Source organism: Otolemur garnettii, unplaced genomic scaffold (assembly GCF_000181295.1).
Source record: "Otolemur garnettii isolate 467f Iridium unplaced genomic scaffold, OtoGar3 scaffold00018, whole genome shotgun sequence".
Taxonomy (NCBI): domain Eukaryota; kingdom Metazoa; phylum Chordata; class Mammalia; order Primates; family Galagidae; genus Otolemur; species Otolemur garnettii.
The window spans coordinates 7,119,257-7,147,201 of record NW_003852413.1 but is presented as its reverse complement, the minus strand read 5'-3'; the positions used below and the strand labels follow the sequence as shown (position 1 = coordinate 7,147,201).

At 52.1% G+C, this 27,945-nt stretch overlaps 3 protein-coding genes across 4 annotated transcripts in view; 2 read left to right on the top strand and 1 right to left on the bottom strand.

Annotated features, from left to right (window-relative positions):
• The window catches only part of CD300LF (CD300 molecule like family member f), a 23,417-nt gene extending 20,157 nt beyond the window's left edge, over window positions 1-3,260 (bottom strand). Inside the window, exon 1 of the mRNA XM_023511160.1 lies at window positions 3,235-3,260. The gene's annotated coding sequence lies outside the window, so the exon portion shown is untranslated. The remainder of the gene's footprint in view (window positions 1-3,234) is intronic.
• The window catches only part of RAB37 (RAB37, member RAS oncogene family), a 60,331-nt gene extending 36,627 nt beyond the window's left edge, over window positions 1-23,704 (top strand). The window contains exons 2-9 of one of the 2 annotated variants that reach the window (XM_012803193.2): window positions 9,831-9,941; window positions 20,410-20,451; window positions 20,941-21,007; window positions 21,100-21,152; window positions 22,106-22,171; window positions 23,048-23,104; window positions 23,182-23,258; window positions 23,413-23,688. In XM_012803193.2, the coding sequence (XP_012658647.1) occupies window positions 9,831-9,941; window positions 20,410-20,451; window positions 20,941-21,007; window positions 21,100-21,152; window positions 22,106-22,171; window positions 23,048-23,104; window positions 23,182-23,258; window positions 23,413-23,518 (579 nt within the window). In that variant the 3' untranslated portion in view covers window positions 23,519-23,688. Of the gene's footprint in view, window positions 1-9,830; window positions 9,942-19,276; window positions 19,385-20,409; window positions 20,452-20,940; window positions 21,008-21,099; window positions 21,153-22,105; window positions 22,172-23,047; window positions 23,105-23,181; window positions 23,259-23,412 lie in introns of those variants that run through there. The other variant, XM_023511105.1, reaches the window with a different exon arrangement.
• A 2,217-nt stretch (window positions 23,705-25,921) lies between these two features.
• Window positions 25,922-27,945, top strand: part of SLC9A3R1 (SLC9A3 regulator 1) — a 16,757-nt gene continuing 14,733 nt past the window's right edge. The window contains exon 1 of the mRNA XM_012803192.2: window positions 25,922-26,596. Within this exon, the coding sequence (XP_012658646.1) occupies window positions 26,135-26,596 (462 nt within the window). The 5' untranslated portion in view covers window positions 25,922-26,134. The remainder of the gene's footprint in view (window positions 26,597-27,945) is intronic.

Sequence of the window (27,945 nt, the reverse complement as noted above, 5' to 3'; positions counted from 1 at the left end):
ATGCGTGTGTCTGTGTGTCTGTGTCTGTGTGTGTTGATGCATTTGCTAGGTTCTCCTGGCTACAAAGAAGAGACATGCTAAAGCAACTTCTCTTGGTCGCTTTGGGCTTGCAAAGCACAGGTGACTTTTTCAGAACCCAACCTGCTCACAGGCAGAGAAGCCCAGTATGGAAAGCGCTGGTTCCACCCAGTCTCTCCTGCTCCACAACAGAGGTACCATGAGAAGGCCCATTTGAGAATCACAAAATCAGTCTGAGCCCGGTGGAACCAAAGAAAATCAGAGATCTAAACCAACTCTCAGTAGAGGAGCCACAGGAGACAGCGTGCAGCCAGATTTCACAGGGACATGAGTGGATGGTGCTCAGAAGGCATCCTCTCAGGCTGGAGGGGCGTCACTGGGGGGCTTCACTCTGGGCTCTGCCACCAGCACGACTGTGGCCCGCTGCACGCCCCTTCTCAGCCGCACTCAGTGTGACTTCTAGGGATGGTCACGAAGCTTCCACAGCCCCCCTCACTTAGTCAGGATCTGTTTAAGACCCTAGACGGAATTTCTGTAGCCCTAACTTGAGGATCCTTTTTCTTGAAGGGGCCCCCAGAATTGCATAAGCATCGGGCCTGCAGTAGGTTGACTGGCAGAGCCCGGTGGATACACACCCCTTGGCTTGGTAGTTCTTCTCCCGAAAGATCCAGGTTATTTCCCCACCCCTTGCACTTCTGCTTGTGCCCAGAGAACACTCCGGGGCCAGCCTGCTTGGACAGACTCACAGACACACAGGACAGAGCCGCGCCACCCCAGCTGACAGCCAGAAGGCCCCAGAAATGGAGAGGGCCCACTTGAGACCAGAAGGGTCCCTGGGACTAAATCACTGACTCACAGACTTGTGTGTGGCAGCATTGTGTGGTGACAGAAAACTAGCAGAAAAGCCCACAAAACCTAGACCTGCCCTGCAGCAGCTGTCTTGCTCTGCACCCGCCACAGCATTACCCTGGTCCATTCTAGTCCCTCAAGCCTCTCCTCGCTGCCCCTGTGCCTCACAGCTCTGCACAGGGTCCCCTCCTGCCTCTCCTCCCTCCAACCCCCCACACCCCTCCCACTGACGCTGTTCAGATCATAGCAGACCTTGCACCTATGGAGCCATCTGGGACTTGTCTAACTTACAAGAGCAACACATGTTCATCTTAGGAAAATAAATAGTGAAATACAGATAAAAATTGAAAAAAATAAGATGTAGTTGCCCCCCTCACCAGTCTCACCAGCCTTCTCATTACTTTTAACAATAAGGTTGCTTTACTCATCTTTGGTCTCCTCGTGCATCGTTCACTGCGACACATCCGACGGAGGCACTGACCTGTCATATGAGCTTGTGTTTCTCTGTGCTCGACAGACTGTCACTGCACACACCACTGTCTGCTTCCCCAAACTCCCCTCGGTGCCTGGGACTTACAAACAGCAGGTGATCTTTTCAGAACCCAACTTCTTCCTACTCCTGTGGGGAAGGGGCCAGCTTAGCTGGCCTCCCACTGTGGAACAGAAGTCCTTGCCAGCTGTGCCACCAGCATCTGGATCTGCATTTGGCACATAATAGGTGCTCAGTAAATATTGACAGAGAATGAATTTTAAAAATAGCCTGTGTTTGTTGCATTCTCCTCCTGCCCCTGGCTCTGTGCACACTGCTGAGAAACTGTCTAGCACCTACGAACCAGGCTCTATTCTTTTTTTTTTTTCAGATTAATACCAGGGTGCATATGATTCAGTTACACTGTTTGTGTTTATAAGGTAAAGTCTGAGTTGTAGCTGAGTCCTTCGCCCAAGAAGGGTGCCATATACCCCTACATTGTACCCATTAGGTGGTAACCCACTGAACTCCCCTTTCTTCTCCCCTCTTCTTGAATTTGTGTTTTTATAACCTTTAACTATTCTCAGCAACTATTCCCGAACGCTTCAATTGCCCTTGGACCTGAATGCATGACATCTTTCTATCAACTTACGCTATGCTCTGTACTTTATATAATTATCATATTGAATCCTCACTACTAATCCAGAGAAAGGTGACATTCCCATTTTTCAGATAAAGAAATTAAAGCTCGGCTTGGCACCTGAGGCACAGTGGTTATGGCACTGGCCACATACACCAATGCTGGCAAGTTCAAACCCAGCCCAGGCCTGCTAAATAATGACAACTGCAACAACAACAACAAAAAAAAATAGCTGGGCGTTGTGGTGGGCATCTGAAATCCTGGCTACTTGGGAAACTGAGGCAAAGAATTGCTTAAGCACAAGAGTTGAAGTTGCTGTGAGCTGGGATGCCAGAGCACTCTACTGAGGGTGACATAGTGACACTCTGTCTCAAAAAGAAGAAAAGAAATTGAGGCTCAGAGAGCAAGTAACTTGCCCAAGTTCACATAGCTAGCAAGTGGCAGAGCCAGGGCTCAAACCCATACCTGGCTCATATAAACAACCCATGCTGCCTCCTGCAGAGGTGTAGGGAGCGAGAACAGCTGCCTTCACAGCCTGCTCAGCGCAACCATGAACAAAGAACCTGACATCAAAAAGTTAATAAAACAGAATCCTAAAGCTGTTGCCATTGGGGTGTCCACGCCAAGGTTCTGTTTAAAGCAAGTTCTTCAAAAGCGAAAGAATGTTTTATCATGAACTGAAAACAAGGCAAGTAACTGATGCCACCAACCTTGAATGTTTTCCAGCTCTACTGGCCCTGCTCTGCAATCTATGGGATGAGAAACTGGGTGTCAGCTAAGGTCTTCCCAGGAATTCAGGCAAAGCTTATTTTTGAAAAAAACACAGGTCTCCAAAGAGTGGGGGGGGGAGGCAATGTATGGTCTGAATTTTTGTGTCCCCAGAAAATTTGTGCATTGAAACCTAATCTCCAATGTGATAGTGTCAGGAAGTGGCCTTTAGGTGGTGATTAGATCATGAGGGTGGAGCCCTCATGATGGGATTAGTGCCCTTATAAAAGAGGCTGGAGAGTGCTCCACAGCTCCTCATGAGGACACAGTGAGAAGTGATCCTCTGTGAGGAACAGTCCCTCAGCAGACACAGAATCTGTTAGTGCCTTGATCTTGGACTTTCCAGCCCCCAAAAGTATGAGAAACAAATTTCTGTTGCTAATAAACTACCCACTCTATGGTATTTGTTACAGCACCTCCAGTGGACTAGACCCACAGGGGATTAACCTGCTGAGAGGATGAGAAAACAAAAGGGCACTTGGATTCTCACCACAGAGCATCTGTCACATTTGCCACCTCCTCCTCCTCCGGTTCCCACTGTGTGTGACAGCCGCTGAAACTGACAAAGTGGAAGTGCTGCAGTTCAGGCTCCCTCTGCCCAGAAAGCTGGATCTTTTCTTAATGACCTAGATTTGTTTGGAAAAATAAAAGCAGCAGTTAGGCTACATGTGGGATTCTTCTCTGGTTTTACCAGAATCTCCTGGCGCAACGTGTCTCCCCAGACACAGAGAATGCATTTTAAATTCCTCTAGTCCTATCACACAGAGATAACTGATATTAAATATATATGTGTGTATGTGTGTATTTATATATGTATCATTACCAATCTGCAGAAAAGCAATTTGCTCCAGGTTTTTGCTAGGGCTTTTTTTTGATAGGGTCTTGCTCTGTTCCCCAGGCTAGAGTGCAGTGGTACGATCATAATTCATTACAGACGGTGCCTTTAGCTCAGTGGGTAGGGCGCCAGCCACCTACACCAAGGCTAGTGGGTTCAAACCTGCCCCAGGCCAACTAAAACAACAATGACAACAGCAACAACAAAATAAGTAGTTGAACATTGTGGCAGGTGCCCATAGTCCCAGCTACTTGGGAGGCTGCAGCAAGAGAATCACTTGAGCCCAAGATTTTGAGGTTGCAGTGAGCTGTGACGCCATAGCACTCTATCCAGGGTGATAGCTTGAGACTCTGTCTTAAAAATAAATAAATAAATAACTCATTGCAACCTTGAGGGTTCAAGCCATCCTCCTGCTTCAGCTTCCCAAGTAGCTGGGACTACAGACACATACCATGGCACCTGGCTATTTTTTTATTTTTTGTAGAGATAGGGTTTCACTGTGTCTCCCAGGATGGTCTCAAACTTCTGGCCTTAAGTGATCACCCTGCCTTGGCCACTCAAAATGCTGGAATTACAGGCATGAGCCAGCATGCCCAGCCTATTAGGGCTTTTTGATAGAGGAAAAATACAAAAAGAAAATATGGTTGGGGGTGCTGTTGATAATACTGGAGAATATGAGTGGGAGGGGGTAGGGGCATGTGGGAAATCTCTATACCTTCTGCTCAAAATTGATATGAACCTAAAACTGCTCTAAAAAAAAATGAAGTCAATTTTTGTGAAGAAGGAGGAGGAGAAGGAGAAGAAAGAAGAAGAAGAACTCGGCATCTGTAGCTCAAGTGGCTAAGGCACCAGCCACATATACTAGAGCTGGCAGGTTCGAATCCAGCCCGGGCCTGCCAAACAACAATGACAACTGTGACAACCAAAAAATAGCCAAGTGTTGTGGCAAGCACCTGTAGTCCCAGCTACTTGGGAGGCTGAGGCAGGAGAATTGCGTAAGCGCAAGAGTTTGAGGTTGCTGTGAGCTGTGACACCACAGCACTCTACCCAGGGCAACGGCTTGAGATTCTATCTCAAAAAAAAAAAAAAAGAAGAAGAAGAAGATGATGATTATGAAAGAAAATGACCAATAATGCAAGCAAACGTTAAAAAAGAGACAGAGAGAGAGAGAACCAAAAGTAAAAGTCTTCTCTCTATTCTGCACCTACCTCCAGAACTGCTAAGGCAGGGGTCCTCAAACTTTTTAAACAGGGGGTCAGTTCACTGTCCCTCAGACCATTGGAGGACCGGACTGCGGGCTCCAGGACGAGTTGGCTGCTAAACAGGACAGGCAGTGGCGGCAAAAATACCCTGCGGGCCAGATAAATGTCCTAGGAGGGCTGCATGTGGCCCGCAGGCTGTAGTTTGAGGACGCCTGCACTAAGGTAACCCCCTTGGCCTCTGTCGCCTCCCTGAGGAAGTTTACCATTTCCCCAGCACATACCTGTGAGGTACACACAGGTCATCATACCAAGTACGTCACTCTGCCCTTGGTTTCTTTCACTTAATAATATAGTTTTCCCAAACAATACATGCAGATCAGATAGACCTCATTTTTTTATCATTTCCAGGGAGCTGCATTGTGTGTAGGTTCTAAAATTTCTTTTGCCCGTCTCTATTGCTGAATTATCTTCCCTTATGAACACCACAATGAGCATCCTTACACATATGTTGGTGCACTTTTTTGCAAGTAAAGCCATGGAATTGCTGAATCAAAGGAATTTGTTCCTGAAACCCTGATAGATACTGTCAATTGCTCGCTGAAAATATTGCCCCAATGTATACTTCCACCAGCGGTGTATGTGTGAGTTTAAGTACCTGTTTCCCCAAATCTAAGCCAATATTAACCTTATCAACCTTTTATCAAACCATTATATATTCTTACTTTGTATTAGTCAGGGTTCTCCAAAGAAACAGAAACATTGAAGAGAAGAGAGAGAGAGAGATACCAATTTGTGCCAAGGAATTGGCTTACATGACTTTACAGGATTCTGGGGGCTGGGAAGTCCAAAACCTGTACGGTTGATCAGAAGGCTGGAAATTCCGGCAGGAGCCAATGCTGCCGCACACTTAAGGCAGAATTCCTTCTTCCTCAGGGAAACTTCAGTTTTGCTCTTAAAGTCTTTCAATTAATCAGGAAAGACCCAGTCATATTATTGAAGACTTAAAGTCAACTAACTGTAGCTGTTAACCATATCTATAAAATACCTTCATGGCAGCATATAGATTAGTGTTTAATTGAATAACTGGGACAATAACACCACCAAGGTGACACATAAAACCAACCCTATACGCACACGCACACACACACACACACACGCCTATTCACACTGTTCATGTTTCTATTGAAGTGTTTTTTATTTTTCTGAGAGTTCTTTATATTATGAGGGACGTTAACCTTTTGTCTTTCATATGTCTTGCAAATGTTTTTTGGGTATCATTTCTTATTTGATTTTGTTTCTGAAATCATCTGTCAACCAAAGAATTACTATTTCTATTCATCAGATCCATCGATCTTTTCTTTAATAGCATCTGAATTTCCCATCTGATTAAGGAGGTCAATCAGAGACACTTTAGGAGCCATGGTAACCAACCCATTCATCTAGGTTTTCTAAATGCTGCCCCTGAATGATGGAGTCACAGGCAAGCAGTGCACTTGGCATTGGCCTGGCTCCCATTGAAGCTAATACTTGATGAAGCATTAATTAATATTAGGCCCCTGCTTTTATCGGGGGTCAATATGATGCTAGAGGTGTGCATCTTCTGCAAAATTGCAATGGCTCATTTTGTTATTCAAGGCCTCTTGCAGAAGCAGTCACATAATAAATTCCTCTTAGCAGAACATGCCAGGAGAAACACTCATTGATAGAAAGGACTCAAGCAGACTATAGGAGACAAAGAACCATCTAGAGTGCTGCTTTGTCGTGACTGCCAGGAAATCTAGAACTAAACACAATGCTCCAGTGCAGTAATGACACAGCCTCACTCTAGGGTAGAAGACTTACCCCAAGCCCCTGCACATACACGCACCTTCCTTTGTGTATTTTCCCAAGCACGATCTTTGACTACCCTCTTATAGATCTGGGTTTTATTTTAAACCACCTCCAGTCCCCTTTGGAAGTGGGTGAAGCACAAATACAGACATAAATAAAGTGACTGAACGCTCAGCACCCATAGCTCAGCGGCTAGGGTGCCAGCCACATACTCCGGGGCTGGCGGGTTCGAACCCGGCCCAGGCCTGCTAAACAACAATGACAACTACAACAAAATAATAGCCGGGCGTTGTGGTGGGCTCCTGTAGTCCCGGCTACTTGGGAGGCTGAGGCAAGAGAATTGCTTAAGCCCAAGAATTTGAGGTTGCTGTGAGCTGTGATGCCATAGCACTCTACCAAAGACAACATAATGAGAATCTATCCAAAAAAAAAAAAGTGACTGAAGACACAAGAATGAAGACACTTGTCCGATGGTGGCAAACTTGGCACAGGAGTTTCTGTTGGAACCATGATTTATTAATATTTTGTAAATGCTAAGGGAAACATGAGGACAGAGGCACAGTGAAAAATTTGGACCCCAAGTTACATCTGTCTTCCCCAAGTGGTGAAATTGGAAGCCAACCTGGAGAAATTTCAGGAAAATTCCAACAACTAATGAGTGGTGAAACTCCACTGGGTATCTAAAGCAAAGGTTTCAGGCAGACCTATCCCTAACATTTGGGGGCCAAGGCTAGAGTACAAATGGAGGCCCACATGTCATATATTACAATATCGTAACTTTCTAGGCCCAGCACAGTGGCTCACACCTGTAATCCTAGAACTCTGGGAGGCTGAGACGTGTATTGGTTGAGCTCAGGAGTTCAAGACTAGCCTAAGCAGGAGCAAGACCCTGTTTCTACTAAAAACAGAAAAACAACTAGCAGGGTGTTGTGGCAGACACATGTAGTCTCAGTTACTCAGGAGGCTGAGGCGAGAGGATTGCTCAAGCCCAAGAGTTACTGTGATCTATGATGATGCCACAGCACTCTACCCAAGTGACAGAGTGAGAGATACTGTCTCAAAAACAAAAAAATCTCAACATCTAAATCAAGCCTTAGAAACTATCAAATCAAGTGTGTCTGATCTTCCCATCTGAATAAAATATCTTCCTAGCAACCCGGAAGCCAGGTTAGAATGTAGGATTCTCAGAAGTTCCACACCAAAATGTGGCAGTCTAGAAACAGCTGGCCTCCCATCCCCAGACCCCCACCCCTAAGCCACTCCCCTTCTCCTCCCTGTCCTGCACACCCCCGGGCACCTCAGACTTCACATCCAAGTTCTGTCCACGCGCCCTGCAAACAGCCGCCCTTTGGCCATTCCTCAGACCTAGGGATGCGACACTGACAGTGAGCTTGGAGCAAAGTACAGTTCCCAGGAAGCTCACAGCCACGTGAACACTTCACAGGGAAGGGCACAGACAGAGGAAGGACAGGCCTAAGGGAGGCTCTAGATTTGGGGAGAATAATTCAATAGTATTGTAAATTGATCAGCTCTGGGCTCTCCATTATAGTCCAGATAAAAAGCCCTTGTGGTCACTGTCAACAGATTCCTGATACTCTTGCCCCTGCCCTGAGTCAGGCTGCAGCTGAATCTGAAATGCTGAGCCCTGTGTGCAACCCTGGGGGCCAGCCCCACTGACCCAGCAGAGGTCCCAAGAACACAAGACTGTTTCCTACAATGAGAGAAGAAAGGCATGGGCACTCTTCACCCTGGAAGGAAAAAGGATAAAAGGGGGAAAATTAGGATCTGTCCTAGCCTTCAGGAAATGAATGAGGTGAACATGGATGAACTACCTTCATATTCTGGAATATTCTCTCTAGCAGCCACTCCTTAAAGCCTGAGGAAGTTGGATTTATGATGTAAATTATTAAAGCCACTGCACATAACAAACAAATGGAGCTCTTTAACCCGGGAGGAAATAAAAGCTGAATAGCATTTGGTTCTAGAGGTGGGGGTGGGGTGACCATAGCCGTCCAAAGTCAACATCACCCACAACCTGCTCCAATTCTTTGATGCTGATTCCCTTAGAATCGGCTGTCAGAGCAGGCCAGTGAGTAGCTGGGGCTGAGGCCCTGCTAAGCTCTGGGCTTTTATGTTTTTGCTTTTTGATAACTTTGTGGTTTTGCAAGTCTAGCTAAAGTTTGCTTCTCCTAAGCCTTTCCAACAACCTTGAATGCTTGTCTTTGGAAAGTGGCTACTGCCTTCTCTGAAACTAAGGCATTTAAACACAGCACTCATCCATCCATCCATCCATTCATTCATTCAAGGAAGGTGCCAGCCTTGGGATGCTTCCATAGCTCTCTGCTGTTAATGATTTTCTTTCAACTATTTCACCTGAACTTCCAGGCTAACTCTCACCCTACTTCCTCCCAGTATAGAACTTCCAGAGGAAAATGGCCTTCCCTTTTCCCCAAAAATCTGCTTCTCTTTGAAATGCTATCCTCTTCACGGCCTCACCCCAAAGCCAAGCATGAATGTTCTGCCAGGCATATACCAGACACCCTGATTCAGTTTTATTCTACAGACTGTTTTTTCTTTTTTTTTTTTTGGACTTTCCCCTACGAGAGGTCCATAGACATTATGTTAGTCCTGTTCTTCCAAGAAGTAGATGTCGGAAGGGAATTCAATGTGCAAAGATTTTAGAGGAAAATATCTATGAGAGAAATGGGGCAGGAGTCAGGGAGGCTGGAGAAGCCGTCAGCCCACCGGCTGATCTGACGGCACATGGAGGGGAGAGGGCAGGAACGCTGAGTGGAGGGCTCTCCAGCTGAAGATGACTATTAGAGGGGTCCTGTGTCTCCCAGCTTGCCTCAGTGTCCCTGCCGCACTCCACCTTTGGTTCGGGATGGCCTCAGTGCAAACTCAGTAATGGATTTCAGAGCACAGAAGTGGGGACCTGGGTCACTTATGCCCCTGTGGATGGAAGCGTGTCAGGCATATTGTCACAGGCTCCTCAGAGGGTCACCAACTTGGGTTGGAGTAAGATTTCCTCTCTAGCATCATGCCTTCCTCAGTGGCCTCAACAGAAAATTAAGAGCTTGGTGTGTATGTGTGTATGTATGTACATGCGTGCACGTGTATGCTTGTGTGTGCATGAGCACACGTGGGCTTAGAAAGAGCCCTCTGCCACAGCCACAGGGACCTCTTGGAAGCCTCACCCTTCTCTGTTGCTCCCTTTAGACCATCCTGGTGGGCGACAGTGGTGTGGGGAAGACATCTCTGCTGGTCCAGTTTGACCAGGGCAAGTTCATCCCAGGCTCCTTCTCAGCCACCGTGGGCATCGGATTCACAGTAAGTACTTGCTGGCACTGCCAGCTTTAGCCCTGAACCCTGAGGCCCCGGAGTATCTCTGTCAGGGACCAGCAGGAAACAGGTGGGACATTCACATTGGATCATCCAAGGAGGTTTAAGGAGGAGACTATTCCCCAAGGCGTAGGAGAGTGTCAGGTAATCAGGAGGGATGCTATAGTCCCCTTGGGTGGTAAGGGGCTTTATCCATCTCTAACATAAAAGGGAGAGGGGGCAGTTGTGGTGGCTCACACCTGTAATCCCAGCACTCTGGGAGGTCGAGGCAGGTGAATTACTTGAGTTTATGAGTTCAAGACCAGCCTGAGCAAAAGCTAGACCCTGTCTTTAAAAATGGCTAGGCGGGGGCTTGGCGCCTGTGGCTCAAGTGGCTAAGGTACCAGCCACATACACCTAAGGTGGCGGGTTCGAATCCAGCCCAAGCCCACCAAACAACAATGACGGCTGCAACAACAACAACAACAACAAAAATAGGCAGGCATTGTAGCGGGCACCTGTGGTCCCAGCTACTTGGGAGGCTAAGGCAGGAGACAGGCAGGCTTGAGCCCAGGAGTTGGAGGTTGCTGTGAGCTGTGATACCAGGGCACTCTACCCAGGGGGACAGCTTGAGGCTCTGTCTCAAAAAAAAAAAAGCTAGGTGGTGTGGCAGGTTTTGTTTTAAAACCCGCCTGTAGTCCCACCACCTACTTGGGAGGCTGCAGTCTCAGCTATTTGGGAGGCTGAGGCAAGAGGATCACTTGAGCCCAAGAGACTGAGATCGCTGTGAGCTATGACACCACAGCATTCTATCAAGGGTGACAAAGTGAGACTCTGTCTCTAAATAAATAAATAAACATAAAAAAGAAAAAATGAAAGAGAGAAGGGAGGAAGCATCACCAGACCCAGGGACAAGGAGGGCTGTTGGGCGAGTCCCTGGCAGGAGGGACAAGCAGCCCACAGAAACCCCAAGGGAGCCATCCAGGGGAACTAATCCCTGTCCTGCCTTGTTGTCCTGTCCCCCCATCACCTTCTGGGGCTCCCCACTGGCTAAATGAAACTGGAAGCTAGAAAGCAAAGGAGTGTCTTGACATAGATTGCTCAGGTCAGCCCTCCAAGGCAGGAAGAATCTGGAGGGACAAAGGAATGACAACGTAAGCACAGTCCAAACTTAGGGTTGCCACAGCGTCCCCTGTAGGGGAGCTGGCAGACTGAGGTTTGAGTTTGTTTTCAGCCCTGGGCACAGCACAGCACAGCACAGCTGTGGGTGAAGGAGGTGCAGCGTTCTCAGGCCTGTCCTGCCCACAGCCCCTCTGCAGCCCAGGAGCCCTGCTCTGCAGACATCCCATCTCCTCCACTCTCACAGCCCAGGGCTGCTCTCAACTGCCCTTGAATTCCTGGGAGGACCTCAGGAGAGGGTCTTTCTCCTCTCTCTGACTGTGGCAGGAGGACCAAGGCCCTCTGCTGGGTCTCCAGCATCCTAGCTTGCAGAGATGAAAAAAGCAAATGTTTCTTGGGCAGCATGGGTGTCTGTGAGCCTCTGGGATGGATCAGAGCACAGGGCCTGTGGGATCTCACGCAGGGTCGGGGTGCAGCAGTGCCACACTGGTGGGAAGAGAGAAGGAAACACAGAAATCGGGCTTGCCTATTGTGTCACAGCAAGGAACACAAGGGTCCAGGGCAGACATGGCTTCTGGTGAATCAGAAGTGAAAGCCTGGCTGGGGTGTGTTCCTGGATCTAGAATCAGCCCTGAAATACCAGTGCCCGGGGCTCTCCCCAGCCATTCTCCCCAGGGCTGGGCTCCCTGGGAGTGCAGGGCTGGAGTCCCAGGAGCTCAAGGCTGCCCTGAAAATTCCTGAGGTCTTAGACCAGGTTGCCATGAAGGGAACCTGTCAGACCTGCCCAGGCCCAGTCTGCCCTCACAGTGACAGCTCCTCACGCACCCGTCGGCCTGCCTGGCATAGAGACAGAGGGTGCCGTGGGTGTGCAAACTCTGACTCACATTCCACAGACTGCAGGGGTGGGATCTACAAATTTTGTCACTGGCTTGGCAAGAAAAGTGAGGCAAATCTCCTCTGAGAAAAAAGAAAGTGTGTGGTCAAACTGAAAGTCCAAAGCAGCCTGAGACAGAACAAGTTGGACTCTCCCACTGTCCTCAGGATGTGCCTTCTGGAACCTCAGCTGTTTATGTGACACCAGTCAGCACCCGGAGAACCCAGCTACAGGACTCCAGCTTACCAATCTGTCATTCACATGTAGCTGGCAATTCGAGAGTGCCTGTGGCTGGCCCTGGCGACAGCCTGGAACTCCTGTGTGAGGGGACTAGGTGCAGCCCAGGATGGCAGGGGAGGGATTGTCGGGTCTTTGCCCATGGAACACAACTTGGGCTCAGAACCGTGGGAAACATCGCTGGGGGGAAATCACAGCAACCTACACAAGCTACATGGAGAAAGGAGGACATTATCCCCGCATGGCAGACAGGGACAGTGCAGCAAGGTTCTGGCTTCTTCAGAGGCTTTTGTCCACGTCTAACACAAAGCCTATATGCAAAATGCAAAGATGCCCAAAGATAGGGTCAAAAGAATTCCAAGTCCCCTGGAAGACTGGCTAGAGGGAAAGGCTGGGTAAACAAGTAGGGGGGTGCTGCTACCAAACGGCCCATAGCATATTTAGAAAGGGGGAGGGGCAACTGTTTTCATCCCCTGAGGGCAAGCAAGCCGGGTTCCCTAATCTAAACTGTCCATGAGGAGTTCAAAGGATCCGGCTCTGTTACAGAGCTCAGTCTCTCCTCAATCGTCAACTCTCTGTGCATAGGGACTTCGCTCTGTTTGGGGGAGCCTCTGGGCTCTTTCCATCTTCGGTGATTTTGATGGGCTCACACTGCAGCCTTCCCAATCAGCCCCTGCCTTCCCAGTTGGGGTTCTCCTGGTTCCTTCTTGCTGCTGTTTTCCCCAAATTCTCTAGTCTTGCCTAAACACTGCTGCAAAATTCATCTTCCAAAAGCCTCATTCTATTCATCCCCCACCTGCAACCTTCAGTGGCTCCCTATTGCCCTCTAAATAAAGTCTAAAGTCTTCATCTGCTGGTCAAGGTGTCACACAGGTTAGACCAGGAATTCTCAAATACTTGTTCCACGCACATAAAAACCTCCCAGGAAGTTTGTCTGAAAAGTGGATTCTAAGCCTACTCACGCGGAGGCTGCTTCCCCCTGGACTGGGGACCCAAATTCTGCAATCTGACATGGACCTGGGGGCTCTGAAGCAGGTAGTCCTCATGCTGCATTTTCTGAAACATGAGTTTAGGCCTCATATCTCCAGCCTCTGTCCTAGTCTCCCTTCCACCTCCTGACCCCGCACTCGGGGCCATGCTATTCCCCAGCTCCAGGGTTTTTTCCATCTCCAGGACGCCAGGAAAGTCTCCCCACATCTCTGCACAAAAGAGCCTCATCTGACCAAGCATGAGGCCTTCATGTGACACTCACTGCTCCTCTGTCAGTAGGGCTGTGTGACAGGTGGGTGTGACCTGTGCTGAAGAGGGCCAGGGTATCTGTTTAGGGGCCATGTGGAGTGTGTGTGCATTTTATATTTTGGGGTGACGAGAAGGGGTGGTGGCATGTACAGGATATGTGCATTTGGCAATGATGGAAGGTGTGGGGTCAATCTGAGGGGTGTGTGTTTGTGCAGTAACATGACCCGTGTGTTCAGGGAGGGAATGTGAACTGTTTGTGTAATTGTGATGTAGTGACAGGTGTGTGTATCTTTGGGCAGAGGGGAGGTGTGTATGAAGGGATCATGTAATACATCACGCGTGGTGTATGTGTGAGGTATGTGAGCATCTGTAGCAGGGGGGTGTGTGAGTAAGTGTACACCGTATATCTATAGTACAACGTAGAGTGTATGTGGTGTGAGATGTGTGTTTATGGTGTGATGTGAGGTGTGTATTTGGGGCATGATGTAGAGAGTGTGTGTTGCCTTTGTGGTGTGATTTGAGGCATGCATGCGTATGCGTGTGTGTGGTATGAAGCGTGTGTCCATGTGTGATATGAGGTGTGTGTTGGTGGTAAGATGTACAGAGTGCATGTTTGTATTTATGGTGTGATTGGAGGTGTGCATGGGTGTAAGGTGTAGGTGTGGGGTGACGTGAGGGTATGTGTGTGAGTCTGTGGTGTTCGGGGAGAAACACAGGGTGCCCTGATGCACACATAGCCTCAGAGTGATGTCAGGAGGCCTGGATTCGAGGTGTGGTGTTCTAGATCCTTCCTCTCCTGGACACCACACCTAAAGACCCTGTCCCATGGTGAGCCCTCTTCTGCATAGCCACAGGGGATCACCCCTGACCCCCTACTTGCTTCTGACTCACCCAAGACTGATCCTGAACCTACCGCAAGACATGACATTGGCCGTGGGGACAGTATGTGCTCATTCCATGTATGACATTGCCCACATATGGCAGACCCAGTAGGCCAGAGAGGTGTGACCCAGAGGAGAGCCCGCGTGCCTTGCCCTGTGTCTGTGGACTTCCCACCTCGGTCAGGGGAGCCCACCCAAACTCTAGCACAGCAATGCAGCAGGACGAGTGTTTTCATTTCTCTACTGTCTCAAAAAGGGTCTTGGTGGAACCAACAACAAAAACCACAGCTGGAGGTTAGAAGTCTGAAAACAAGATGCCAGCATGGCCTGCTCCTGGCTCATGGGAAGAATACCCCCTTGCCTCTTCCCGCTTCTGATGCTCCCTGCAGTCCTGGCAGTCCTCGTCTTCTGCATGCACCGCTCCCATCTCTGTCCTCACAGGCCTGTCTTTTCCCTGTGTGTCTCTCTTCTTATGACACCAGTCATATTGGCTTAAGGGCCCACCCTACTCCAGTATGATCTCAACGTAATTAATGACATCTGCAGCAACCCCATTCCCAAATAAGGGCACATTCCGAGGACTGGAAGTTAGGATTTCAATGTATCTTTTGAGGGACACATTTAACCCACAAAAACGTGGTTTACAGTGGAACGTGAGCAAGGGGTATGCAACTGCCCCTCTCGCCTTCCTCCTCTATCGCTGTTCTCTTGCACTGAAAACCCTCAGCCCTTACAGGGACCCTGAGTTAGCCCTCTGGAGCCCAAGAGCCCCATGGTGTGAACATTCTGGGGCACAATTTGCAGCAAGAGCCTCTGGCCTCCAAATAGCAACTGACAACACCCATCTGCAGAGTGCTGTGCAGCTCCCACTCTCCCGTCTGTGGCTCCCTGTGAGTCCCACTATATTCGCCTGCTAGAAGAGGTAACACCAGCTCCTTGCTCTAAAGGAGATCACCCCTGTCCCTACTCTGGGCTCTTCTCCTAGCTGCAGAAAATAGCTCCAGCTGATCCCAAACATACCAGCTGGAAGCTGGTGTGCACAAAGTCAAGTCAGTCCCCACATTGGCCCACAAGTCACACCTGCCCCATGCCCTTCTTACCCCCACACCTAGAAGTGCAGATGCACCTCCCCTCCCCTCCCTACACACCCTGCAAACAGTTCCTTTGCAACTCAGAGGTGCTTGTATAGAATGTTCGATGGCGCAACTGCCCCAGGCCTCAGAGCCCCCAGCACTGCTACCAGTAACTCCAGACACACTCCCCACCTTCTGTCACCAGGAGCTGCAAGGTTCCTGGGATACCCCGGCAACGCTGCTCAGAAGGATCCATGGGTTCAAGAATTCATTTGGCCCCTACGCCATGACAGGATGAGGGCCACAAGTGAATAAGGCTGGCCCCGCCTTCAGGAGCCCTCGATCGGGAGTTATGTGAAGGCTCTCCCAAGGTGGGACATTCTGGGCGCAGCCCACCAGGTCAGGGAGAAATGAAAGGTAATCGGTACTAAAGGGTCAAAGTCCCAGCATCAACCAGAGGCCCGGAAAACACCGCAGTGTAAATGTGGAGCATAGTATCAGTTAGTAAACAAACTATTCAGACGAGCTCGGCCTGGGTGCGCTAGCAAAATAGGCCTGAGGCTATTAGCGGAACTCAGGCTGCATCTCTAACCGCTTTGCAGCAGGGGCGTCCCCAGGCTATGGACTCCTTGCAGCAGGGGCGCCCCCGCCCTATGGCCACCTGTTGACCTCCAGCTGCCCGGAGCTCGGGCGCCGCCTGCTGGTCACACTGCGCAGCCGCAGTGAGAACCCTTCCGCAGCAGGTGGGGTCTCCGGCCCCGCAACCTCGATGGGCAGCTAAACCCGCGGCTGGCGACCTTGAAAGGCCAGTCCTGGAGTTGAATTTAGCCCATGCCCTAAGAGCGCGGAGCCTGGCCAGTGTTACTCGGAGAGTCCATTCTCCCCTCGTCGCAGACCCTGCGGTTCCGAGCGCCCTCGCAGGATAACCCGCTCCCACCCAGTGTCGTCCAGGGGTTGGCGGGACGAAGGGAGGAGCCTGTACCGGTTCAGGTCCGCAGCGGGTAGGAAGGAGTGGGAGGAGCCGGGGCGGGGCGGCTGCGGCGCTCTCCCTCGCCGCCCAGCTGGCCCAGCTCACCTCTCGTCCAGGGACATGACGGGCACGCCTGGCGCCGCCGCCACCCGGGATGGCGAGGCCCCCCTGCGATCCCCACCCTGCTGTCCGAGCTATGATCTCACGGGCAAGGTGCGTGCAGCGCTGGGGACTCCATTCCCCGCGTCGATTTCTGTGAGACCCCTACCGTCACCCCTTTCTCACTGCGTCTGGGTTGGACTCAGCCCTTACCCCCAGGCAGCCGGGTCTTCCTGAGGAGGGATGGAGTAAGAGAGGGTGAGGGTATAGCCCAGGGGCCCATCCCAACATGTAGGAATCTGGGTGGCTCGGTTGAGGCGGGAGCGAGGAAGATCGGAAAGACAGAGCGATACCCACCTCACAACCCCAACTCGGTTTCCTTTTGCCACACTCTGGCCAGTGCTTCGTGGTGAGGGTTGAGTGCACTACCCTCCCGGCACAGGCTAGGAAAATGCTAGGAGATGGGCACTGCCTAGAGGCGCAGAGAGGACGCCCCCCCCCGGGGGGGGGGCAGCACAACTCCCAGTTAATGCTGTTTTCTGAGCTGCGCTGAGATCAGACTTGGTTTCAAGGCCGTAGGGCTGAAACAGTAGGTACCCCAGCTGCTCCAATCCTGACCCTTCCTCCTCCGCCCCCTCTAGGCACTGCCTGGCACTTTTGCCCCAGCTCCAGGAAGCCCCTCCTTCCGGAGGATGCTGCTAGCCAGCATGCAGGCCCACCTGGGAATTTTTAGAACCCGGGAACGATTTCAGTGATTCCTCCAACGTCCTGCACCTGGGAAGACTGACAGGTGGCTCTCAGAGGCTTGTTCCCTCTGCAGGCGTGCTCTGTATGGACACAAGCGGAGGCGGCAGTGGACACTGGTCTGTCTCCCCTCCATCTGTGCCCTTGGAGTGTGCAGGTACCAGAAAGTCTGAAAGAGATGCTGAGGAGCCCAGAGCTCCCACTTTCCTCAGCACTGGGGCTAAAGAAGTGAGGGCTATCGCGGATCTCACTGCATGGCCTTGGAGGACACCTGTCTCTACCTAGGCCTTGGTTTCCTCCCCTACACTAGGGCTCACTCTCACGGGGAGCCTCAGCCTCCACCCGTTTCAGGGGAAGCCACTCTGCAAGTCACCCGCCCAGAGCCGTTGAGATAGGCACTCTGTGTGGGCTTGTGGCAGGAAATGGGCCCCTGTGCCATCAGGGGTGGGGGAGCTGTTGATGGCCAGCCCCCAGGCCAGTGGAGATGCCCTGACTTTGTTGCCCTGCAAACCAGCTGGGCTGTTTGCCTAGGAGGTGGTGAGGCTGGCGCTGTTTGTGTTTGGTGGAATTGCAGAGACGGGTGGGTGACCAGCATCGTTTGCACAAGGCAGCTGTGATCTGTAAGGTACACAGGAACTGGCCCTCCCTCACTCCTTTGCCCTCCAGGGCTGGGACCCAGGAGCCAGGGAGGAGTGCAGCCTTCAGAGGGCTTCCTGGCCCTCACCCCTTTATCTGTCCCTTAGCCAAGCAGCATCTGCAGGAGAGTTGGCCCTCAACCTTCCCAGCTTGCCCCAAGGGACTAAACCCAGGATGGTCTGAGAGGAGCCTGGAAGGAGCTACTTGGACCAGACTGGGGGATGGTGGCCACAGACAGACACTGGGCCACTCTTCTCTGAATCTTAGGTGATCCACACCAACATTATTAGCCCTAGTCATTAACAGATGCTGAAAGGGCTCAAAGAAATTATCCCTCAGCCCTTCTACCTCCTGGAGAAACCAGGCCACAGAATGGTTAAGGAATCTTCCCAAAGTCACACAATAGGCCATTTACAAACCAGGGCCTGTCACACAATTTCTGCTTAGCTCCGTGCCTCTCCACCAAAGTTAAAGCCCAGCACCTCTGCCCACAACAGGAAAGCCTTTGGGCTCCATAATCAAGTTAAGAGCCTCTAAAATAATTCAAACCTAGTCCCTGCTCAAGCCATTAAGCTTTCTAACTAGTCAGTTGGGAAAATGTCAGCAATAGGTCTAGATCCAGTCCCCCCAAACTAGAGAATGGCTGGACAAAGGGCTGCTTTCCACCTTCTGCGCATGTTCCCTGGAGAAGAAGAGCAGACCCTGGGCAGAGAGTGGGGGGGAGGCCCTGCCCCTCCCCCACATGCAGCCTCCCTGGCGTTTCCGCCCATGCTACCTCCAATGACTCAGAGGTGCCAATTTGCAACCATTTGTCCCACTTTAAGAGTTTCTACTGAAAGAACTTCAGACTAAACATCTCCCCACTTCACTATAAATTTCAACCTTCCCTAACTCATCCAGCCCCTTTATAAATATAAAATGTCATTAGAAACTTCCAAATAAATGTTCTGATACCCCCAAACAAAACAAATAACCAGTAATTCTAGATAAACAAATGACAGTGTCCTTCCCCCAGTCAGTCCCGATAGACTCCCCTAGGTAGGAATCTCTGTCCAGGGTATTCCACGCCCCTTTCCTGTCAGTAAAGCCCAGCCCACGTGTGTACACAAGTGAATACTCACAGGCAGGGATGCAATCTTTGCATGGCATGGCTGTGGCAAATGTGGCCAGAGACTCCGTGGTTCTCTAGCACCACAGAGCACAGTTAAGGACTCATTCATGGTAAGGTCTCAACTTGGGCTTTCAGGAAATTGGATGAGGACGGGGGCACAGAGGGAGAGCCTGGGAGGCTGAGCCAGGCAGCACGGAGAGGAGAGGCAAAGTGAGGGCGGCGGCAGCCTTTCCGGAAGCAGTGCCCCTGGTGCTGTCAGCATCCTTTCCCAGCCCTCTCTGATCCTCTTTCCAGGTTTCTCTCCTGGAATCCCAGCATCTCCCCCATCTCCATTAACTGCCTCTGCCCCATCTCCTAGGTGATGCTTCTGGGAGACTCAGGCGTCGGCAAAACCTGTTTCCTGATCCAATTCAAAGACGGGGCCTTTCTGTCCGGGACCTTCATAGCCACTGTCGGCATTGACTTCAGGGTGAGGTGGCTGCAGGCTCCTCCTTCAGGCAGCGAGCCAGGCAATGGCTCAGGCACAGGGGCTGCCTCCTCACCCACTTTGGCTCCTGAGGACTCCTGTGCCTCACTGCCAGAGGACACCAGGAGTGCTCCCCTGGGCCCACAGAGGTGGCCAGGTTAAAGGAATCTGGGCAGGGCAGGCTCCTTGACTACCTGTAGGATTTGAAAAATGAGACTGTGTCTTCCTTCTCCCCCACTCCTGGGGGACAGCCCCCTGAGCAGGGCAGCCACCTGCATGGCATAAGCTGAGCTTCTTGGCCCTCGGAGCCTTGCTTATCATGCCCTAAGCTGGGTCTCTTTGGCAGGGCCTCAAAGGTCAATCAGTCTTTGTAGAGCTTCTAGTAGGGCACAGCACTACACTAGGTTTATGAGCTAGGCTGGCCATGTGGGGAAAGAGCAGCTGACAGGGGTCCCTCTCTCATCCCAGTATCTCCATCTCACAGATCTGTGTCGGGGATACTGAGCACTGTATACCCAGAGCATTGGGAAGAGCACTGGTCTAACTCTAGCAGACAGGGCTATGCAGCTCCAAGGGGGTGGGTTGCTAGCGCCTCCCTCAGTGAGATTTAGTGGGCAGCTGGGGGAAAGATGATTCCCCTGAGGACCACAGCTTGTGGGTGGGCACCTCACCACTCAGGGCTCGGTCACAGTCCTGGGGCTGAGCGCTGGGAGAGGAAGAGCAATGCGAGGACAAGGCAGGGCTCTGAGCAGTCTGCTGAGCTGGGGAGGGAGCCAGAAGCTTCTCAGGCTCCCTATGACCTGCTGTGTTGTGAGAAGAGGCGATGCGGTCCCCAGAAGAGACGACCCCACAGTGGAAGTATCTGGGGGCAGCATTCCTACCACACTGGTGGGGTGATCTGGCTTCAAACATCTCTGGGACTCACTGTACCCCAAGTAGGCCTAGAGAGGGACCTAAACATCCTGGGTGTTTGCAGAGCTCAGGAGCCAAGCCTCTCCTGCGCCCCTCTTTACCTTTTTCTCTTTCAGAACAAAGTGGTAACTGTGGACGGCATGAGGGTGAAACTACAGGTGAGAACAGAGGTTGGGAACAGGGCAGGGGGTGGAGGCTCGCCACTCTGAGCCACAGGAGGCCTGCAGCCCTGCCCTCAGCCTGGGGTAATTTCCTGTGGGGCTCATGAGAGGAAATGGCTTTTGTTTGTTTGATGTCTGCAGAAAAAGCAGTTCCCAGGCACCCTCTCTCCTATCAAAGACAGCTTAAAATGCCTTTAGACAAACTTAGCTCTCTCCATCACCCCGCAGTTTCCTGGGCCTCCCCAGTTTCCTGGGCCTCCTCAGCTGTAGGAGGTTGGACACTCCAGCCCCTGGGCACTTAATGATTGAGAACTCAATAATTACCACAATCCAAGAGGCCATAAGATGCTCAGGAGCTCATAAGAACTTAAAGAAGGAAACAGCCCCACCTTCCTACAGGCATCTCATACCACAATCCAGGTCCCCTCCATCCAGCACAGTCCCTGTACCCTGCCTCCTTCCAGCCATTTCTCCATCCCTCCTCAGATCTGGGACACTGCAGGGCAGGAACGATTCCGCAGCGTCACCCATGCTTACTATAGAGATGCCCAGGGTAAGACCTTCATGCCCACTGACCCCTACCCTAGCCCCTTGGTGGCATCCATTGTACTGCCTAAGTCCCCTCTGATCCCTCTTCCCCTCCAGCCTTGCTCCTGCTCTACGACATCACCAACAAATCTTCCTTTGACAACATCAGGGTAGGTCTTCCCTTCCCCTGGCTCCCATCCAAGGAGCCAAGGCAGGGCCTGTGCAGGCTGGGATTGCTTCCTGCTCTATGGGAAGGAGGAAGGGCATGGAATACTGCCACCTTCTTAAAAATACCGAGCTGTGATTCAGAAGTCATATCTACTGCTAGTAATGGCTACAAGGTCATGCACGCCAAGGAAACTATTGTGACCTGTGCCACCTGCATAGCCCTGCAATTCATGAGCGTGTTTCATGTCAAAGTGTTCAGAACCTCCGTGGCTCCACCCTGGACAGTTATCCACAGAGAACAAGGGGAAGGACCAACCAGAAAAGTCTACACATTCATCCATCATGAGCTGCAAAAAAGTAACACATGCAGACATAGAGTGTTTGTGTCCTCACAATAAAACTATTAGAGAGTAGATACAATAATTCCACGAACTCAAGCACCAACTCTGTGCACAACATAGTATGGGTTTCATGTGCCCCCCCCCCCGGACCTCAAGGGCAGTTTAATGGGGGGAATAAGACATACAGATATAAACAGAATGGAAAATCCATGACACTCTTACTTCCACTTTCAATGCCATTCTCATGGCAGACATCACTAATCAATCTCAGTACTTTCGATCATTGAACTCTTATATAGTCTTAGAAACCTTGGCAGAGCACCTCAGAAAGTCACTGGTGACCACCAACTGATTTGTGAGGTGACATCTCCATGCCATCTCTGTTTGCCATAAAACTGGACGTTGTACTGATTGGAGTTGTTCGATCAAGTTGGTTAATCCTCCCCAGGATTGGAGAGGCTGGAACAAAGGCACAGATGAGAGAATGCACAGGGTATCGCATTCAGGGTATAGCAAGTAACTGAGGAGAATCAAACAGGGCCAAAGAAAAAAGGGTGGTGGGGGGAATGGCCCAATCCTCAGCCTTGGCCTGTCTCAGCATGCTTCTCCCACAGGCCTGGCTCACTGAGATCCATGAGTGTGCCCAGAGGGACGTGGTGATCATGCTGCTAGGCAACAAGGTTAGTGGCTCCATGGCAGGGCCCAATCCAGCCCTGCACCTCCTCTCCCTTGGCCACAGCATTGGCACCACCCAGCCCGCAGCCACCCAAGAATAGTTGTATGGACATCCTTCCCCCACACCCACCCCATGAAGGATTCTCTGGTCTCCAGTTCAGGGGTCAAACATATCCAGCAGCTTCCACCCATCCCATCTGCCCTCTTCTTTTTTTTCTTTTTTCTTTTTTTCCCCCAGAGACAGAGTCTCACTATGTTGCCCTGGGTAGAGTGCTGTGGCATCACAACTCACAGCAACCTCCAGCTTGGGCTTAAGCGATTCTCTTGCCTCAGCCTCCTGAGTAGCTGGGACTACAGACACCCACCACAATGCCTGGCTATTTTTTGTTTGTTTGTTTGCAGTTTGCTGGACAGATTCATCCATCAGTGGCTGGGGCTGGGTTCGAACCCGCCACCCTTGATATATGGGGCCAGTGCCCTACCCACCGAACCATAGGCACTGCCCCCCAGCTGCTCTCTTAAAGCTCTGGGAAAACAGCCTCTTCCAGGGAAAGCCCAGGCTGCTGCCAGAGAGATCCAGGGTTGTCAGCTTTCAGACCCCATAGGGAACAGAATTCAGGTCTGGAGATAAGACTGCAAAGGGTTAGCCTGAACTTCTATCACCTCTCTGAGGCTAGTTTACCACTCGCTTTTGCTATGAGAGTTACCCACTTCCCCAAGCCAAGGCTAAGATCCCAAAACTAGGCCAAAACCCTGGCTCTGGGTACTAGCAGTCCCTCAAGCTACCAGCAGAGGGCAAGCAGGGCCTGCTCCTGGGGCAAAAGACCAGCCAGCTAGGGTCAAGGCTTTCTTCCCCAGAATAACCCAAATGGCCTTGACAGGCGGATGTGAGCAGTGAAAGGGTGATCCCTTCGGAGGAAGGAGAAACACTGGCCAGGGTAAGTGACTGCCTAGGGTGCAGGGTAAGGGGTGGGGCAATCAGAGGCTGGCTCTGAGGACACTCTCTCCTGAGCAGGAGTATGGAGTTCCCTTCTTGGAGACCAGCGCTAAGACGGGCATGAATGTGGAATTAGCCTTTCTGGCCATTGCCAAGTGAGAGCAGAACAGGGGAAGGGAACTACCCAGCCCCTGGGCCCCCCTGCATCTTGCTTGCTGTCTTCCCTTTGCTCCAAGCCATGGGAAGGGAGACAGAGGGCTGCTCAGGCCAGCCCAGCCCAACCCAACCCATGACCTCTTCCTCTTCAAGGGAGCTGAAATACCGGGCAGGGCAGCAGGCTGATGAGCCCAGCTTCCAGCTCCGAGACTATGTGGAGTCCCAGAAGAAGCGTACCAGCTGCTGCTCCTTTGTGTGAAGCCAAAGGAGCAGAGAAGATGTTCCAGAGGCCCATGGGGATGCAGCTGTCTCCCCCAGATCTGGTTTACTCTGAGCAGCAGAGCCAATGGGGAGAAAGTTGGGGAAACCAGTACACAGCCCCCTCCCATAAGGGAGCTTACTCCCCCTCCCATCCTAGTTCCTGTAGCTTCCCTGCATCCCAAGGGTGGGTAAAATACTTATATTTTATTTTAATGGTACATAATTTAATACCACAAAAAAAAAGGAAAAGGTACCAGGGTGCCCAGGAAACCAAGGTAGGGACTTGGTGGTCTTTTTGCCTTCTAGGATTTGGAGCTAGGACTTAAGAAGCTGGGCCTTCCTCCTAGCCCTGATAAGGGTGGCATTGCTCCAGCTCAGAACATGGGGACACGGATGCACTTTGGGGTGCAAGGGCACATAGTGAACCCATCAGCACTCTCTTCAGCTGGAGAGAGGCCAAGGAGTCCAAGCCTTCATTTCCTTCTGCTCTCCCAATAAGGTGGGCCCTTAGCTGGGAGCTAGACAAAAGCCCCAAGGAAGATGAGAGACATGTAGATTGGAAGGAGGAAAGTAAAGTAGCAGAGACCAGGGTATGTCTGACAGCCTACTTCTGGCCTTACTAACACCCCTACAGGAGCGTGCCCCTTCTCCTTCAGCACTCGAGCACATTGGGGTGCCCCTCCCCTCTGAATCCCTGTCTTAGCTACCTTTCTTCCCATGCCCCTAGACACCTTGGATCAGAAGTAGAAAAGGATCTTTCTTCTTGTCCCAATCTTTGGCAGGTGCACAGTGGCACAGGCAACTTCTCCAAGCAGCAGCAGTGCTTAGCTCTCCTGGGTTAAGGGCCAGATAAAGAGAAATCCCTGGCTCCTAAAGCAGGTGCAGGAGAACTGAGCAAGCCTCAGCCCTCACCTATCCCCTTAAACTCAAGCTCCGCCTCCTCTCTACCACCCATGCCTTTTTTTTAAGGTCTCTGACACCAGGCCCAGAACTGCTTTATCTTCCTTTCTACTGAGTCAGGTTAGGACTTGGGAGGCCATTCATTTCTGGGTAAACCAATGCAATGTGGGTAAGTCTGGGGAGGGGAGAGGGGTAGCAAGGAGTTCATGTGGCCTCCTTGGTCACGTGTCTCCCAGAGCTCTGACTCCAGCTATTGGAATTGGACAGAAGATGTTCAGGTCATGACCCATATGCACCTTCACTCCAGGTCTGCAGGCCAAATGTGGGGGAGGCAGGAGGCAGAAGTATGCACTGCCCATTTCTAGGCAACGGCATTTGCTTTCAACGCAGAAATCTTGCTTTCGGAGCAGATAGCAGCTCCAACTCGGGCCTGATAAGAAAACTCTCCTTGGCCTTTCCCATGAAGAGCAGGGAGGAGCTGACCTTGCCAAGTCTCTTCTGGGGCCCAAGGCAGGTTGCAGGAGATCCAATCACATACACAGCTCTGGGCCTCTAGCTAGCATTTATGTTTTTCAGAATTAAATTGCAGTATTTTGGAAAGTATACCCTGTCCACTGTTTCTTTGAGGTCATTGTTATTGCATGTGGAGGGACTGTCATTGACAGCCAAAATCATTTGATGCATCCCTTCAATGTCCTCAAATGGTCACCTCACCCTTAACCCACTGCCTCCTGGCCTCTGTGACCAGCCTTATCTGACAAGAGGGAGCTAGAAGGTTTATCTTACAGTCCTAATCATTTTTCTTTCTTTGTTGAGAAAAGTCAGGCCACTTTCCTTATGGAGTGTCTTCACAGGCTGATTACCTGCCCCACCTATCAGCCCCTGCCCTGGATGACCGGTCTTCAGTGGTCGGCGAAATCTCAGGCTCTCCGCTGAGTCCTCCTATAAGCGAGTCCTGGCACAGTGCAAAGTGACTCCACAAACCGGAAAATATCCCTATTCAAACAATTCTGCAGGTTTGGAGGAGGACAACTTGGGTCTCACTCAGGCCCACTGGTCCTTCACTGCGCCGGAGCGGGAAAGTTGCTCCGGTAACAGTCGCTGTCCCTCAAGCAGAGCTGTAGACCAGGCTTTAGCTAAAGGCTGTTAAAACCTTAGGGTCCTTTACCCCAGGACAGGCTCGGCTCAATCCCCGCCACAGGTGGGGGAAACCAGGACGCAGCCCATGGGCCCCTCCGCCAGGCGCTGGGAACTCGCCCGGGCCCCGCCCCAAAGCCCGCACTTGGTTACAAATACTTCACTTCCTGAGCTCTCCCTCCAGGCCCTCAGCAGGGCGCCGCGCGGAGCGCAGGCCCCGCCCCACGCGTTCCCATTGGCCCGGGTCTTTCACCCGGCCCTAGTGTCCCGGTCTGTGGTTCGCGATTGGCTTGAGGTGATCCACACCCTCGGTGGGGCCCCGCCCCCAGGGTAAGGGGCCAGGGCGGGTTCTGGGACGCTCAGATACCGCGCGGGGCAGGGATTGGTTCGCGCTCGCTTCTTGGCTTCTGGCGGTTCGCGGCAGCCGGCGGTTCCCGGGACACCTGCTTGCTCCTCCCGTCCGGTGGCTCACGGGCTCCCTGCCTCTCTCCTTCCCACCTCCCGGTTTGCTGGACCGGGAAAAAGACTGGCCGTCCAGTACGCGACCCCTGACGCTGCTGAGCCGTCGCAGGGCAAGATGAGCTCGGACGCGGCAGCCGGGGCGCCCCTACCCCGGCTCTGCTGTCTGGAGAAGGGTCCAAACGGCTACGGCTTTCACCTGCACGGGGAGAAGGGCAAAGTGGGCCAGTTCATCCGGTTGGTGGAGCCCGGCTCGCCGGCCGAGAAGGCGGGGCTGCTGGCCGGGGACCGTCTGGTGGAGGTGAACGGCGAGAACGTGGAGAAGGAGACCCACCAGCAGGTGGTGAGCCGCATCCGTGCAGCGCTCAACGCCGTACGCCTGCTGGTGGTCGACCCCGAAACCGACCAGCAGCTGCAGAAGCTCGGCGTCCAGGTCGGGGAGGAGCTGCTACGCGCCCAGGAAGGTCCGGGGCAGGCTGAGCCTCCAGCTGCTACCGAAGCGCAGGGGGCTGGCGACGAAAATGAGCCGCGGGCCACCGCGCCAGAGCCACGCGACGCTGAGAAGAGCCACTCGGAGCGGGTAAGTCGAGCGCGGGCTGGAAAGAAACGAGAGGAGGATGGGGAAAGACTCTGGCGTCCTGGTCATCCAGCCCTGAGTCTGCCGACTTTCTGAAACTCCACCCGCGTGGGGGAGACTGCTTCCGCCCGCCGACCCGGCAGCCTGGCGATAGGAACGCCGCGACCCCATCCCCCTTCCCAGGCTGGGCTGGGAGCCTGAGCGTCTTTGCTGTGTGCAAACCTCTTGTCTCCTGCCCTCCTTTAGGAGGGCACGGCACAAGAGAGTTAAGCACCCTTTTCCTCTGGTTTTTTGAAGACTGCTCCCGTTCCTCGGAATTCCTCAATCCTTTCCCTTCCCGGGGCACTCTTGGCCACGCCAGCCTGAACTGGGCCAAGAAGGGGGCTTCTCCACCCCAGAGGTGCCTGCTTTCTCTCCGACCCCGGCTTTAGTAAGTTAGAGGAATAGCAATCTCTGGCGTGGGGAAGTTCCCCACGCAACCCGCCCGTGTATGTCATTAACTAAAATCCGACTGGACTTCATCCTCCTGAACTTCTAAGCCAGAGTGGGGAAGTGTGTGACTTCTTAGTGTGACTTCTAAGCCAGAGTGGGGAAGCCCCCACAGTTTCCAGGCCGTGAGGGTGCCGTGCAGGAGGAGGGGCTGAAGCATCTCTCAGTGATGGCTGTGCCACCCAAGAGGATTTACTATCCTCAGGAATGTGAAGAGTTTGCGCTGGCTTCTATCAAGGAGGGGGAGGGTGGACTTGAAGGAAGGGGAGGGTGGATCTTGGTGGAGAAGGAGGGCGATGGCTGGGTAGAGGCAGGAGGAGGTAAGGAGGCACATGGCTGTGCAGCCCCAGCAGAGCTCACGGTCTTACACACGTTGTAGGGCCTGGACAGCAAGCAGGTTGGTTGCTTTTTGTCCATGTTTGGTGTTTCCCCAAACGATCCCAGTTTAGACCAGCTGCAGGAGGGGCAGCTGGCATAACAGGAGTTGTTGTGCTGAGCCTCCTGTCCCCAGAGAGTGCAATAGGGAAGCCTCAGGGTGCAGACTGTGGGGAGCAGGGCCTGGGTCTACCGGGGCCCTTGCAGCTTGCACCTGGTAGTAGTGTGTGGCAGGGTTGTCCATGGTGCCAGGAGGATCCTCTCTGGACAGATAAAGGGCACAATTCAGCACTAAGGTAGAAGGTGGAGCCGGAGAAGATCAACTGGTTTGGTAGAAGTGAAGGAAGTGATGTCACCAGGAGCCCTGTCCAGCCAGAGCTGGGTGCTGGGAATGCCAGGGCCTCCAGGCTCCTAACTTCCTGTCCCTGCCAAGCTGGCATTGGCAAGGGAAGGGGCCCGGCCAAAGCTCCCCTGGCAGGGAGTTGACA